Source organism: Rhea americana, unplaced genomic scaffold (genome assembly GCF_003343005.1).
Source record: "Rhea americana isolate MKP2758 unplaced genomic scaffold, rheAme1 scaffold_150, whole genome shotgun sequence".
Classification (NCBI taxonomy): Eukaryota; Metazoa; Chordata; class Aves; order Rheiformes; family Rheidae; genus Rhea; species Rhea americana.
In genome coordinates this window covers 1,905,138-1,920,531 of record NW_028185595.1, presented here as the reverse complement: position 1 = coordinate 1,920,531, position 15,394 = coordinate 1,905,138, and the positions used below count along the sequence as shown (strand labels likewise).

The 15,394-nt window shown below is 40.2% G+C and overlaps 1 protein-coding gene across 1 annotated transcript in view; it reads left to right on the top strand.

Annotated features, from left to right (window-relative positions):
* TENM2 (teneurin transmembrane protein 2) overlaps positions 1–15,394 on the top strand; it is a 167,304-nt gene that overhangs the window by 101,196 nt on the left and 50,714 nt on the right. The window contains exon 11 of the mRNA XM_085299595.1: positions 12,732–12,878. Coding sequence (XP_085155721.1) covers positions 12,732–12,878 — 147 coding nt within the window. The remainder of the gene's footprint in view (positions 1–12,731; positions 12,879–15,394) is intronic.

Here is a 15,394-nt window from a genome sequence, read left to right as displayed (position 1 = left end):
GTTATGCAGTGATGGACGAAAATGTGTGCTTGTATTAAGGCTCATATTTATTCTTTTGATACAAATAACGTGCACAGTTACACAGGATCTGCATACCTTTAAGTTAATTGCTAAGTTATAAATTCTATACAGACATCAATATCTGATGAATAGCAAGTAATTATATTCTAATAATGCCGAGAAAACTGGTATTCCCTGGCCTGAGAATTATGCATTATGAAACCCTGAAATTGGAAGGATCACAAATAATGCAGGCTGGAAAGGATATCTGGAGATTGTCTAGTCCAGCCTGCTCAAAGTAGCTTGAGTTATGAGGTCAGACATCAAACCAGGTCACTCTGGTCCATAGGTCTTTAGGCAGACGTCCTACAAACCCCTTTATTGTACATTACACAGGCTGTTACTCGCCACTCAGCACCATAGCGAAGCTTGTTCTCCCGTATTTGCTTGTTCACTCTTTTTCTTTTCAAAGAAACAGAGTGCTCTGGTATGCACACATCCTATTCTCTCACATCCCTAAATTCCAATCGGATTGGAAATCCTGATGTGAACAGGTGAGAAGTAATGGCCTGACGGAAGTGGTTCTGTTTCGTGGTCACTGTAAATGCTGGTTTGGCATATTAGGGTGTTCTGATTCTTTTCGACACCTCAGTGGTATAGTTGTATAGCTATTTGTATATTAAAGGAGTTACAGTCAAAGAAATTCAATTTGTACTTGGAGCAGAAAGTGGATAATATGTGGTAACTTTTTATATGTAAGTTCTTATTTATAGAGCGAAAAAATTTATTCCGTAGTCTTGAGTTAGCTTCTGAAAAATCTCCACCTCCTGCACAGATAAGATTAGCCTTTGTCAGCTTAGCAGAGCTCTCAACCCCAGTTTTCATCCTTGTACCTTAGGCAGTCTTTTAGATATCTTGAGCCTAGCAGATAAGTCAGTCCTTGAACTTGATTTTGAATTTCTTTAGGAAGCCACTGGCAAGAGAATTAAAATAATAGTTGATGTGCTCGTTGTTGCTGAGGAGACAGGCTTCACTATTCATGCAGCTGAATTTGACTTAAGCCCGTATATATTTTGCTGTTGTAGTCAAGGCATGTATAAGGGGCTTCAAATCATCATGTTAGCATGGAGTGGAGTCTTACAATCGATCAGAGACGGAAGATAGCACAACTTACACATGCCCTGTGTGGGGGATTTGTGAAGGACTAGAAGTATTTTGAAGTGAACGGTAACTGAGAGTGGATGTCTCCCTGAAAAACCAATATACTAGGCTGGAATTGCAGTCAGATTACTTTTAGTGGGGCTTTGTGAAACTGTTTGGGGACAAAAAATATTGTACCAGTAATACTTGGATTGAACAGATACATCCAAGGGTTCTAAGTGATTTGTTGCTTCTTTCAGACAGGAGAAGCGCTGGTTATCCATGGCCCTTTAAGGAGCCAGCACGGGCTGTAAAAACAGCAGCAGGAGCAGTTTATAATCTAAGGTACTACCACCATCTCTGGTTTTTTGTCGTGTCTGGTAGTCAGTGAATACATAGAAAGCAGAGAAAGCCTATACTTTTCTGAAGAACAGCTAATACGTTATTTTTAAGTATTACATGAAGGGCCTAGGTTTAGCAAACTGCCATGAACCTTGAGGCTGTACATTAGCTGATGGAAATCCATGTAATTCTGTTGAATTTGGCCGTGTTTTACCAGTGTGGACTAACATCCTACCCTTCAGTAGCCGTGACTCAAAAGGATGAAGAGTCAATCCAGTCCATAGAGAAGGATGTAATTCCAAGAAGTCTAGCTGCTTCAGTCTTAATGGTTAATTTTGTTACATTGTAGTAACAATTGTTAAATATTAGATCATCCCAGAGAGAGAGAAGTTTTTCAGTATTTGCAATATCCCTGTGTTCAGCAGAACTAATACCAAGACCTTGTCTGTAGTGTCAGCTTTCACGTCCTGCCCTGCTTACCCGTGGGAGGTTTCACTGTCGTTCTCCCTAGTTCTTCATTGCCTCTGCAGATACCGATGTCTGAAACTTTGCCTCGTTTTCAGGTTGTGTTAGGCCATTATCGTTTGCAGGATGCTAGAAATAATCATGTTGTTATCAACACTGATCTAGAGACCTCAATTCAGGTATAAATGTGTGAGCACAGCAGAGGACTCATTATAATGTTTCATGCTTAATTACGAGTGTCCTGGAGTTTTAGGTTTACATCAAGCCTTATCCTTACTTTAACGTGGTTATGTTTATATACATTTAACTTACCAGAAAATGTCCAATTTAACTCTGTTTGGCATTTATACTCCTTGCTTCTGCACTGAGATTTTGTTACTTAAAAATATTCTCTGAGAAGTAAAGCTAGTGATAGTTTCCTTTAAAATTTAAAATAGAAGGAATGCCGGGTGGCATTTCTGTCTTGAAGACAGCTAGCCAGTGACAGTGTAGTCTCCCCTTGCTGACCCATCAAGGCATTCATAGAGCAAAAGGCACGTCATCTGCACCACTCGAGGGATTTCAATCAAAGGAGGTGTCTGGGAGTGCAGAGCTGTCGGAGTAACAAGCAATCCTGCCCTTAACAAGCCTGATCTTGCGCTTTTTAAATCAGCAGGTTCTTAGATTATAAATTCTTAGATTATAAGGAGTTAAGTCCTACCTCAGTGGCATCTTGGTGTATACAGGATTTTTACATGATCATACCTGAGCAGGTACAGAGTAGGGCTTACCTCTTAAATTTCTACCGTCATCCACATTCAGAACAAGGAGAAGCTCCTGTGGAAGACTTGTGACACTGGGCTATGAAACTGTTCTGCTTTAAGCTTCTGTTCCCTTGGCAGATCCCATTTTTCAGAAGGGAAACATAGGCTGCATTTACAACTTCACTAAATTAGGTTCAAATTTGAGTAAACGTGGCACCCTGCCATCTCCTCTGGCAAGCTTAGTCTGATTAGGAGTGCAGTGTAGAGTGGCAACATCCTTTGTTGTTCTCTGGGCTTTGTATGAAGACTGCATAAAGGATCACGAAACTATGAAAATCTTTAAAACGATGTGGATTCATGCTTTATTAAAAAGCTAGAATAGGATACTACAGATAGCTCAGTCATTTGGGCATGACTCTGAGTTCGTACGTCATCTTGAGTGTTAACAGTGGCAGAGGTAGAGATTTGCAGTTTCCTGTCTGAAACAAGGGAAAATTAAGTSATTTAGACTGAATTTTACAAATTCCAGGTAGCCAAATGAAACTGAGCTTTTGAAATTTAGCTTTGGGATTTGATAGCACAGTATCAAACATCATTTCGCTAGGTACAGATATCACTTAACATAAAAATCATTGTGTATTTTTCATTTTTGTGTATTCCCATGTCAGGAAGAGGATAGGCTGGGTAAAGACTACATAGATTTGTACAGAGCGACCTTTTGAAAATTTGCCTTTATATATCAACATGTATGTGATTCTTGAAGGCTCATAGTTAATAAGTACATTTGAAAGTACACCACCATTTGTTATAGTACAACAAAAGTATGTTGTTACAGTACAACAAAAACATGTTGTAGTCAAAAAAGTTCAAAGATGTATTTTTTAAAACAACTATGACTGCCACAAATTTTAAAGGCAAAAATTTAACTGTATGTATTTATTTATAGTAAAGAGGCAAATTGTATTGTGTGTAAGAAGGATAAGTAGCAATTATTTTGTGATTCCTAACATTTCTGGATGAATGTCTGAAATTCATTGCCATAACTCTGTGATCAATGCAGGGATTTTAGGTATTAAATTCTAATTAGGTTATATACTCTTTCATATACAAGGTTAATGTTTTGCTTTTTACTCCACAATTGACTGAATTTACACATCCTATCTGAGAGGCCACTTTATTGTTATGCTGTTGCTAAACTGTTATAGAYGGTATTTTACAGATAAATCCAAGACCTCTCTCCCTGGAAATAAGGTTTTTATCAAGGATGATGCTGACCCATGTGCCCAGTATCAAAAACCTTGATAAAATAAAAGATTATGGTTGTGGTACTGGTTTTGTGAATGCAGTTTCATCCGGGGTTATATTTTAAATAGATTTTGTTACAGTAAGGTTAATTTTAAGAAGCTAGCTATCTTAAATAAGAATTTTACTGTATCCTTCATGTGTCTTTGTTTTGGATGTTGACTATGAATGTTATTTGAGAAGTATGCCCTTGCTCAAAGCCTGAGCAAATAGTCTTCTGCTTAGATTACCGAARAAACTGTGTAGCTACTGTGCAGCTTTTGGGCTGCAGTAGTGTCTTCACTTAYGTCCTTAGGTTAGGTATAACTACTTTGCTTACCTTACTACACATCCAAACCTGCCTACACATGATCCTGGTGGCCTGAACGGCTGCCAAGAAGAGCCTGGTGTTGGGTGGAGTGCCTCTTCTGGGCCCACAGCCAGTGCTGCCGGTGCAATCACGTCATCTCAACCCTCGCCGCTCTCGGAGCTGTGCGGAGGCAGATCCCGTGGACGCTCTCCTTTTGCAGGACTGGCTCTGGCCTCCTGGCTGCTCTGCCAGCCAAAGACAAAACTTCTCGGTCTTACAAATGCCAGTGGTCTTCCCTTCAGTGCAGCCTCCATTCCTTCTGGAAAGTTTCTTTTATTCATAAAAAATAGCCCAAATTCTCCGGCTCAGCTGGGTTGTATTTTGTGTATACTTAAACTTCYGAGCTGACACGTGGGTTTTTTGATCATTCCCCTGGCTTCCTCGAGTCTCAGGACAACGCAGAGTAAACTCTGTGTTGTCCTCACTTCCCTGCCCTGCTGCTGGCAGCTTGAGGGAGTCACTGCGCAAGCCGATGAGAGGGAGCGGCTGTGTCCCGGGGGAGCCCTCGAGGGGTGTCTTCCCCCCAGGAGGGGAACAGAGGTCCATCTGCTTGAGTCACTTGCGCTGAGCCTGCCTGTCGCGCTGCGGGGAGCAGCCCCATGCTAACAAGGAGCAGGGCTCTGATTCCTATTAGATTTTTTTCCATCTCAGATTTTTGTGTTGCAAACATGAGCTTATGCCCTTCTTTTCCTACCTGCRTGTCTTGTGTTTTTTGTCTTCAGAGGTAGGTAAGGACAACTGAATGTGTTTCAGCAAGTGATTTCTCTTGAGACTTCTTTTTAATACCAGCAGTTCCTCTTCGTGTGAGGTTTATATCTTTTTTTTTAAACAGCCACACATCTTTCTTTCTACCATTTTTTCCATTTTGTTTTGAAACTTCAATGTTCTCCCAGTTCTTCTCCTTATGAAAGACAAACAAAAGGTAGAAATTGCGTATGTGAATAGTAAAAAGTGCAGTTAGAAGGGAATTGTGTTATGGCACATGTACCTAGGTAACTTAGTGAACCTTCCTTAGCATCATGGTTGTCTGCCTGCTCTGTAAGAGTGGAGGCAATCAGAATTCTTGAAATACACTTCTTGGCCCTTTTTCTTTCTGCCTATTCAATAAAAAAATTCTGGTTAGCCCATTCTGCTTTAGTTTTAATTCAGGCATGTGCTCATTGCCCGCAGCCCAACCACAACTGCAGTGTTTCCTTCATTTATCCTGGACATTTCTTTATTTGAATTCCAGRTTAAAGAAATATTTAGGATATCTGGTCATTTTTTAAAATGGCTATTCTAAAAGAGGAAAAAAGAAAAGAAAACCAGTGAGCACCAGTTGGTGGCAAGCGCTTCCCAGCCGCGGAGAGCCCCGTGCCCCTGCTCAGCCGGAGCGCTCTCTAGAGCTGAAAGCAGCACCGCTGTGGCAGGTCTGCAGCGAGACCCAGCTTCTGGGTTACGTTGAAAGGATGAGTTAATTCTTAACAATTCATCCGTCCATGTGACTATCCTGCTTCAAACATCTGARGCAGTATTTCTGCATGGCTCTCTGCCCTCTCTGTCAAGCAATATATATTGCACAAGCCTCTGTTAATTACATATTTTGGCTTGGAGTTCGTTTTAGTTGAAATATAGTGAGGCGGAACATAATTTGTGCATGCCTACCCTATTGCTATGTGTCATTTTTATTTCTGTGACCTACCTCTAACTTTAACTATGCGCAGTGGGCTTGGAAATGAAGAATTAAGAATAACAATAGGAAATACAAAGCGTAGTTTTATTTTCCATGTTGCTAGGTTCTTCATTCTATGTACCTCTTTTATTATTTGCTGAATAGCCTTACGCATACCAGCAACTTAGGGAAGGAAAGAATAGACAATATGAAAACAGTGATTATCTTATAAAATCCRAATTTAAAAGGCTATTGTCGTTACTGCTTTTATGTCTTTTCTCTATATTCTGTAGCTACCATCATATCCTGGACTACTTATATTTGCTAGAGTTCTGCAGTTAACAGCTCTAATGAGAGGAAGAAGTTTTAAATGTAATTTAAATATTCCCCTTGAACCTGRTGTTGTATATCCCATGAGAGAGAAAAGACCGTCCTGTACAATAGACTCTGTTTTGCAGGAGATCTTTGCCCGAAGAGCTACTTGATCCAGTCTCCATAGAAGTCAGTGAAAAGACTCCAGGGACTGCCAGTGGGCTTTGGATAAAGACCTAAATAATGGAGTTAGACAGAAAGATAAACAAGACCTTTTGATTTGGATCTGATTTTCCATGTACAAACTGAGTAGAGACTAAAATTCACTGATGATTGTCCATGTCACTACTAATAGTGATTAGGCATCACCTGTCCCCTCCATGTCACCTATTCCACCTTTTCCCTTAAAATAAAAGGCTGCCTATTTCTGCAAAATTCAAAAATTTTAAAAAGAAAGCAGAGATCAGTCTTGTCTGCCTAGGAAAAAATCTTCTGACTTCTCTCTCGCTGACTGCCCTTTTCTTTCCTTCTTTTCCAAAGCGATTGGCCCCATCATAGCTGGCAGTTCTGGTGATTAGAAATGGAATTAAGGTTTAGACTGAAAACAGGAATTAGACAATATGTCTTTATGTTTTGATCTACTACAGCGTAGCGCTATATCGTTGTTTGTTTGGGAGTTCTAGAGTAGTTCGTGCAAAAGAAAATCTGTGCGCATCTAGCTAGCAGTGTACATGTGTTGCGGTGTTTGTAAACATCAGTGAACTAGGTAGGTACTCTGTGCAGAATTTATCCAAAATTGAATATGAGTTTTCCATGTACTGCATGTATCCTGGAAATTAATTTGCTGAGTTCAGAAATGAATTAATTGCCTTACAATTTAGTCCCAGAATAATTTTATTGTAGATGAAACCTGTGAGTACTCTCTCTTAAATTCATCCATTGCTGATACTTTCTGCAAATACACACAGTATTGATTCTGTTTACTRTTCATAATAATTCTGCAATTTTTTTGTTAAATTCAGCTTTTCTTCCTATATAAATTTTAAGAAAATGAAACTGGAGGAATAGATAAAGCTTACATAGGCCCAAAGGAAGTAATAGACTTAATTTTGCTCACAATGAACTAAGTAATATCAATTGTTTTTTTTTTCCTAGATTCACTATTTATTTTTCTTACTCCTCAGTTGTTGCTATGAAAAATGATAAGACATTAATTTGTATTGTTTTAGTACCTACTAGGCCCAGTCCTGGACTGTGGCCATGTGGAGCCCTACAGGCAAATATAAAAACTAAGTATTTTAAGCACGTTCTGTCTTTTCTATAGTAAGCTGTTTCAAACAGCAGCTTTCCTGTTGGGTRTAACCATGGTCCTCCAACCTTTTTGACCCCCTTAACCCAGGTATATTGATAGTATGAAATAAGATGAATATGATAATTTATATATACAGTAGTAGTTAACTGCAGTTTAAAGTTCAGAAAGTTGAACCAAAAAAAGTCAATTATGTTATTGCAAATATACCGAATATTTTTTTTTCTGAAGTCACAGGCCTCTCATGTCTTTATCCTGTATTCACGTGTATTACGTATCACCAAAGTTCCTTTCACTGTAATGTCCTGTGAGCATATGTGTATTGGAATGAGTGGGCTGGGGAAGTATTAGTGAAAAAATTGCAATATATACTGAGAAACAGCATAGGTGTAGGGAGGAGAGGGGTCCCTGGGCTGCGACACGTGTTCGCTGAATCCTTGCATACCAAAGCTCAGAGTTTCAGTGTTGTCCTCATGTTGTTGTGGGTGATGAGAGTCAGCGTTCTCATACTGCTGGCTACTGCACCTGTGGAATGATATTGCCAAGAAATAGTCTTTTATAACTGTGAGTAAGTTAAGCATATAGCAACCTCTTTGAACTGTAAGCAGCAAAAAGCTCTGTGAAATCCRGTAAGGAACTGGTTGTGCTGCTGCAATTTAGTTGGGTAGTTGAAGTTGAAGAAGAGCCAAGACAGAGAGGAGATAAATGCAGGTATTAAACACTAGTCCTGGTGTTCCAAAACTGTGAGATTCTGGAGATTGTTCTGTTAAGTRATATCTTTAAAAGTGTCTTGGGATCTCCTACGTGGAAAAAACAGTTTGTGTCATTCTGTGTTAGATTCAGAGATGTATTGCATTTAGTTTCTCCTTGTCCTTTACCGCTCTCTTCCAGGATTCCCTTTAAATGAATGCTGGGCATTTTATCTGTCTATGGTGTAGAGAGGAATGAATATTAGCATTTTGATTTTGAAGTCTTCTCTTACTCTGATGCTGCCTCGCAATGTCGTGCTAGGCATGTATTTCTAAGGCTACACTGAAAAAAAGTGCTGAATTTTTTCTTGCTATTTTTATTTGTAAATGTACCTGCGTATACACCTCCTGATTACCAGTCCCATAGGCAAGTCGGAGGCTGAAGGGGAAGGGAGACTGCATTAATGTTTCACCTCCAGCGGCCRTCTCAGCAGGTCTGTGCAGAGACATTGCTGGGAAAGTGTGAGACACTTGAACTGCTGTTGCCCATGCTGTGCCTGCTCTGTGAATAAATAAGTTGTCAATCTAGCACTTTAAACAAGCACATCCTTCTTTTTTTCAGCCAGYTTTTTGACATTTTCCATTAAGCATACTGTAATAGAAAAGATGAGTAGAGTTTTTCGACACGCAGGAATAGCAACTTGTCYGTTAGCGGGAAGGGCCCTTTTCTGTACTGCGACCGAGTGCTTTGCACAGCGGTGAATYGCTTCTCAAGGGTAGGTTTTGATAGGCCTTCTCCCTGTGACTACCTTACTCTCTCTTTGGCTACCTTACTCTGCGGGTAACTTCACAAGGCGACCAGGAGGCAATACCCTATTCAGCGTGAGCTGGGACTGCAGAGTGACAACGAGCTTCGGTGGAGACGCAGTCTGCAGAGCGCTTGGCGTCGGGACACGCGTAGTGTTGCGAGCGTTTCCCGTGGAGCGGGTGCCACGGCCAGTGGTGAGCGCTGAGCGGTAGTTCAGACTCTGGCGGTTCCTCCGGTGAGCGCTTTGGTTCGCTATCCGGTGCCAAAATCCCCTGAAGGGTCAAGGCCGCAGAGGCCTCCGCAAGTGCTGTGTGTACAGAGGATGTTCATCAGCACGGATCAGTGGGGAAAGTTTTCAGTRTAGGTATTCAGACTCCAAATGATAGTGCACTGCCTAAATAGAAACATATTTTAAAGAAAACATACTATTTATTTAATAGACCATAATGGAGCTGTTTTGACTGTTTAGTTGGCAAGCTTTTAGAGTAACTTGTGGGCTAACAGGCTGCAATGCCTTGTATGTATTTGGGTGGAGAAAGAAACRCCTGAACAAACATGCACACATACACCCGTGTGTGCGTGCACCCCAACACCTRAGCGCACAAAATACGTCCATAATTCTCTGTGCACTTAAAGCTATTTTGAAAGCTAAATGCATCTACTAATTTAGCAAAGCTTTTTAAAGGAAGAAATTATTGCCAAAATAATTAGAGTACATTCTAGCCTGTTTCTTCTTTTTTTTTTTTTTTCCCTTCCTTCTGATATTTATGTTTTTAACACAAAGTCTCTCTTTGGATGGCCACAGTTGAATGAACTCAGTAGAAGTACCATAGTGTTTCCTAGCAACATCATGTCCATACCAGTGGTGTTGGCTTCCCTCTTAGAGCTAAAAGCAAAGTCATGTCCATTAATCCCCAGCTGCACATACAACTTTTCAGAGATTTCTCTAGCTCCCTACTGTTCATGTTTTCATCTTGCTTATATGTTGAAAAGCAAACTGCTACTGTGATTTCTCTCTCTTCAGTGCCCCAGTCTAAAGCCAACTGTGTGTGTATATTCRCAATTAATGTTTGTTTTTCTTTTAAAACAAATAATTTGCCCTAAAGCGTGGTGCCTTCCTTCGTACATTATTATTCCGGTCATTCAAACACCCTGACAAGCCAAGAGATAAAATAAATGCCTTGAAAATATATTACCTCTGTTGCAAAGTAATTGGGACTTTTTATATCTAAGTAACACGAAAATAACCTTTTTTAGGTGGAAGGAACACTGTGGTTTTTTAATACACAATAATAGCTGTAAAATAAAACTTCCAGGACTTGTTTCTATATGCTGATAGTTGTTCTGTGTAAAACGGTCTTGGCCCTGTCCCCAAGGTCAGGCATCTTACTCGTGAAACGTAGCGCACCTGCAGCTCCAGCTGGCAGGCTCGGCAGCGTGTCGCRGCGGAGCTGCTCTGCCAGTGCTGGAGGTGATACAGACTCAAGCACACTGGTAGCATAAGGTGCAGAAACTTTGCTGTTATCTATAAAAAGCATTTCTTGAGAGTAGGCTGAGGTCTCAGAGGTCTTAGTCCAGCACAATTCAAAAGCACAGTATTTCTTTTTTTTTAATGGTAAAGGAAACTTAGAGAATTACCCAGGAAATGAATGTGGCCAAGGACTACTTACTCCTGTTAAAATTTAAATACTTGCTATAAATTTACCGGGTAATAACCCACTGAGGAAAAGTAAGAAGAGATGCTTGTGTAATGTGAGCATAGCAGGGATGCAAAGCCAGCCTGCATTCCCACCAGGGAAGTTCTGCGGCAGTGCGGGAATTAGTGTAGGATCAGAAGRACTTCTCTCGAACATCGCTGGGTTACAGGAAAGGCAGCTGGGAGGAGTAGGAAGAGGCACAAACTCAGAGCTGTGGTTTTYTGAACAGCTTCATAGAAAAGCGCTTGCAGGCAGGCTGAATTGGTGCTTTTGGGGAGGCTCTTGAAACTTTTAGCCCTTGTCCTAGTATGAAAGATGTGCTGGTTTGAAAGTTGCTCCTGTTCCCAGTCAGCTAGAGGCTGAGGGCCCAAAGGCAGTGTACTGTCCTCTTCGTCTTTCTTCAGTGCCACGCATTTGAAGTGGTACCACTGAGAAAAAGAGAACATGTTTATTTGCTTTCAGGATATTTCCCGCTGCTGCCTTTCTCCCTCACACCTGATGGAAAGAGGAGCCATGCTCTGCGAGGGTGCCCAATTCGTTCCTCGGTGCTCTTAAAATGTTTGGGGAGAGGGAGGGGGAGTAATTAATAGTCACAGCTTGGGGCTGGGGTGGTGAATGCAAAGGACTTATGCAGCCCATCAGGGAGAGCTGAAGGCTCCAGCAGGTCCCTTCAGGTCTTGATTTTGGCAATGACGCATTGCTGCTGATGGAGGGGAAATGAGAGTGTGAAGCATCATGAGCTGTACTGAGAAGAAATTTTCTGCCTGAGTCCAGCAGCAATGAGATTAATTATTCCGTGTTTTGTGGAGGTTGTATAGATGGCAGGATTAAACTGCACTCCCAAACCAGATGAGAGAGCTTGAATGATGGGGCGCCAACATCTAGTGTCAGTGTGGCAATTTAGCCTTCTCCTTCCTGCTCAGACTAATGAAAAGGTGACATGAGAGCGCTGTGGCAGGACTATCAAATCATCTTTCACCTTTACAGACAAATGAAAGAAGCTTATGTGGTGTAAGATGTGATGTGTTGGAAGGGCTACCAAGGCTTCATGCACCTCACAGGAAGGAATTTGATTTCCTTACCCTTTTCCTTAATGAATATTCACTAAGGTACAGTAATGCCTCCTGAGATTGATTTAGCCTCAAGAAGGAGAAAAGCAAGTCAAGTTATTCTATTATCAATGGACATTTTGTTAGAACATAGAAGCACCTTAGCAGGGTGAGTAATTCAGTTCCCAGTTCAGTTCTTGGTCTATAGTAAGGTCATATCCATAGTCAATTCAAAACATACATCTTTCGTGGGATATCTCTTCTAAAATACCTTTTAGAAAATGTGAAATATTACATTACAACTTACATCATAACACAAGTAAACTTAGTATAAGTAAGTACATCTTTTAAAGTGACCRTTAAAGAAGGAAGATATTTTTAAAACAGGTTCACCATGTTTTGTATACTTAAACTTTGTGTTTAGAGAAAATGTGCAGAATTATGCAATGCCCTATGTGAAAGACACCCTGAACAGTGACATGCTTGTTCTAAGAAGACATTCTCCTTCTTAGATGTATGCAAACACATACAGTGATAAAAACAGAAGGCTGTGATCTTCTGTCAGCAGAAGATCTGTTATAACTCTCTGATGACTTTAACTCAAGAGCTGAAGTTTTTCAGGGTTCTTGCAACCTTTTTTGTGGCTGACAGTAGGACTTGTCCTTTCTTAAAGGCTGGAGTTAAGTCCTCATTTTTCTAAGGTATCCCCTTTCTTTACCCTCCTCCTTTACACCAGCCATTTGGCTCTGGAGCAGGGAGAGTGTCCCACCAGCAAGAACTAGACTTTTTGTTTGCACAGTAGTATTGTGTGTGAAGTCTGAGTGTTCGTGTGAATAAGTATGTCTTGTACTTACCTTCTTCATTTCTTCAACCAGATGGCTGCCCCGATTTGTGCAATGGCAATGGGAGATGCACCCTCGGCCAGAACAGCTGGCAGTGTGTCTGCCAAACCGGCTGGAGAGGGCCTGGATGCAATGTTGCCATGGAAACTTCCTGTGCTGATAACAAGGATAATGAGGGAGGTGAGCAAAAGTCTTCCAATTCCCAGTCCCTAAAGAACAGAAGGTTATACACAATTTCTTCATGAGTCATTTTACTTCAGAAACACTTCCTCTGTCATGCTGTTGTCAGGTATTCTTGCTGCATTTCTTTTGAAATAAATGAGATTGGGAGAGTTGTGTCCTTGCGGAAAGATGTTGTGACCTGGAAGGCCTGCTTTTGAGCAGCATCCCTTCCCTTCCAGCATCGACTGCGCTGTAACCGATGGCATTTACATGAGTAGTGAATATGGCCATTGTGTTAGAATTTTTTCTGCAGGCTCTTAGCCTATGTGAATTGCAAAATAACTTTTGTGCACATTTGTGCAAGCATAGCAACTGATGTAACAGGATATTTAAAAGCATTTTTTCAGCCTTGTACTAGAGGCTGAGGTCATACTCTCATATACACAGCCCATACAAGTTCTTGCAGTTCGTTGTTGTATTTAATGGTTCATACACCAAACTGTAAAGGGCTGAGTAAGCTGTACTGACTGGTAAGCTTCTGAGATCACAGGCCAGGTTTCTCTCTACCAGGCATACCCCTATTAAATACAGAATTAGTTCTGTGTTTATCTTCAAAGATGCTCTTAGTTTATCTTGTTTTCTAGAGCCTTCCACGATCTCTTAGGTTATACTGGGCTAAAAGCATTTCTGAATAGCCGTGACATTAAACAAGATTGCTTGGTAACTTTCCCCTCAATTTGTTTGAAGTGGCTTTCTTATATCTTTCTTTACACTGCCTTACTAGGTCAGCTAGTTTCTATTCAGTCTGCTCATCCTCTTTTGCTCTTCATTAAAAACCAGGCATCGCATACAGCTTTCCTCCTTGAGACTGCTTTACTTCTCTTTGGCCAATAAGTAGTTTGAAGAGCTGAGCTGTTGTTTGCTGATTATTAAATGTTTTACTCATAAAGTTCCTAAGACTGCAGAGAAAYATTTGACTTACTTGAATGATTGCTTCTAGGGTAAAATTGCCTTTGAGATAAGTGCTTTAATTCTGTGTAAAATTTCAGCTTGTAAGAATTGTTTAGGGTTCTCAATCTGAGAAATAGTTAGGTGCATTTGGAAAATTTGAAAATGGATCTATCACCAGATATTCCTCAAAACAAKAAGTGAGTTTTGGAAAAATTACTAGAAGTACCAGAATCAGATGGATAAGAGAACCYAAGGAAAATATTTTTACACAGAGAGCAATTTGTTTACATATCCAAGACAATATTCTACACTTGTAAAACACACAGGGGAGCAAAGAAATACTAATTGACTAGTGAGACCATTCAGCTTTCATCCCAATTTAAAATTACAAGCCTTTAAAACTTTGCTTACAGAAGGCAGTTACTAGCCCCTGAAGGTCAAAGAATGTATAGAATATATATGCTGTACAACGGAAGTGTAGTATTAATTGGCAGTGCTGTGCAAGGTGCATGGTTTTTAGTTCACTGTTGTCATACCTAAAAGAGAACTGCTTGGCCGTGTTTGAATGTGGGAAATAATTAAATTAGAAGGTTTGCCAGCTATCTCATCACTTTTGTTCTTGCTCTATATTTTCTGAAGTCATGATCTYTTCATCTGCACCATTGCCAACAGTGATAATTGATTATAATACTTTTTGTCAGATAATCTAATGTAGAAAAACATGAAAATTTAGGTTTTGAAGGTAAAAGAGCACTTCTGGGTTCTCATAACTATAGCTGTCTTTATAGTAAAAATTAATAGGGTATATTTAAAAAGTAGCTTTTTCTATTTCTAAATTATTTTCTAGAATTGAATCATCTTTTCCACCAGTGCATCATTGGTGTATGGAGAAAATTGTATGGAGTATCATAGGGATAATCATAATGTCTGTCTATATTTAGAGTGATACCTGCATAACCCTACTGCTGCCCTGCTGCTTCGTTTAACAACATCTCCAAAACTGCTCAGGCGAAGTTCAAAAAATTGTAGTAGTTAGCATAAGAAGCAGCAGCCCTGACCACAAAGTATACACAATCTGTATCTATACAAAAATGTGGTGAGAGGCAGAAAATGTTATCCCGTTCTGCCAATGGGGAGCTGAAGGCTAGATAGATTAAGGGCAGAACTTTGAAGAAGTTTTCAACACTTGGAGGTTGAAGTCAGGTTTTTCCAAAGAGCCTAGCTAGATTACTGCTTATTGCTTCTTGTGGGAGTGTGGGTAGTTGAAAATCTGTTCCTGATTTCAAAGTCTGAACAACCTGAAAAATTGGTATGACCTACTTATTTTTACAGGGGGATTTTATGATAAAGCCAGAAATTAACACTTACCTCCTGAGTCTTAGCTCAGTGCTTTAATCCAAAGATCATTATTGCTCACTGTTAGTATCATCCTCATTACTTTTCTACAGGATTTTTCTGTAAGAGAGCCTGGGAGATGTTCAGTTAGCTGTTTCTCCACACATTTGCAAGATACATGTGAAAAAAATCAAAAAACAAAAAATGGAAGACCCTTTGATTCAGCGGCACTATGCGTTGTGCACAGC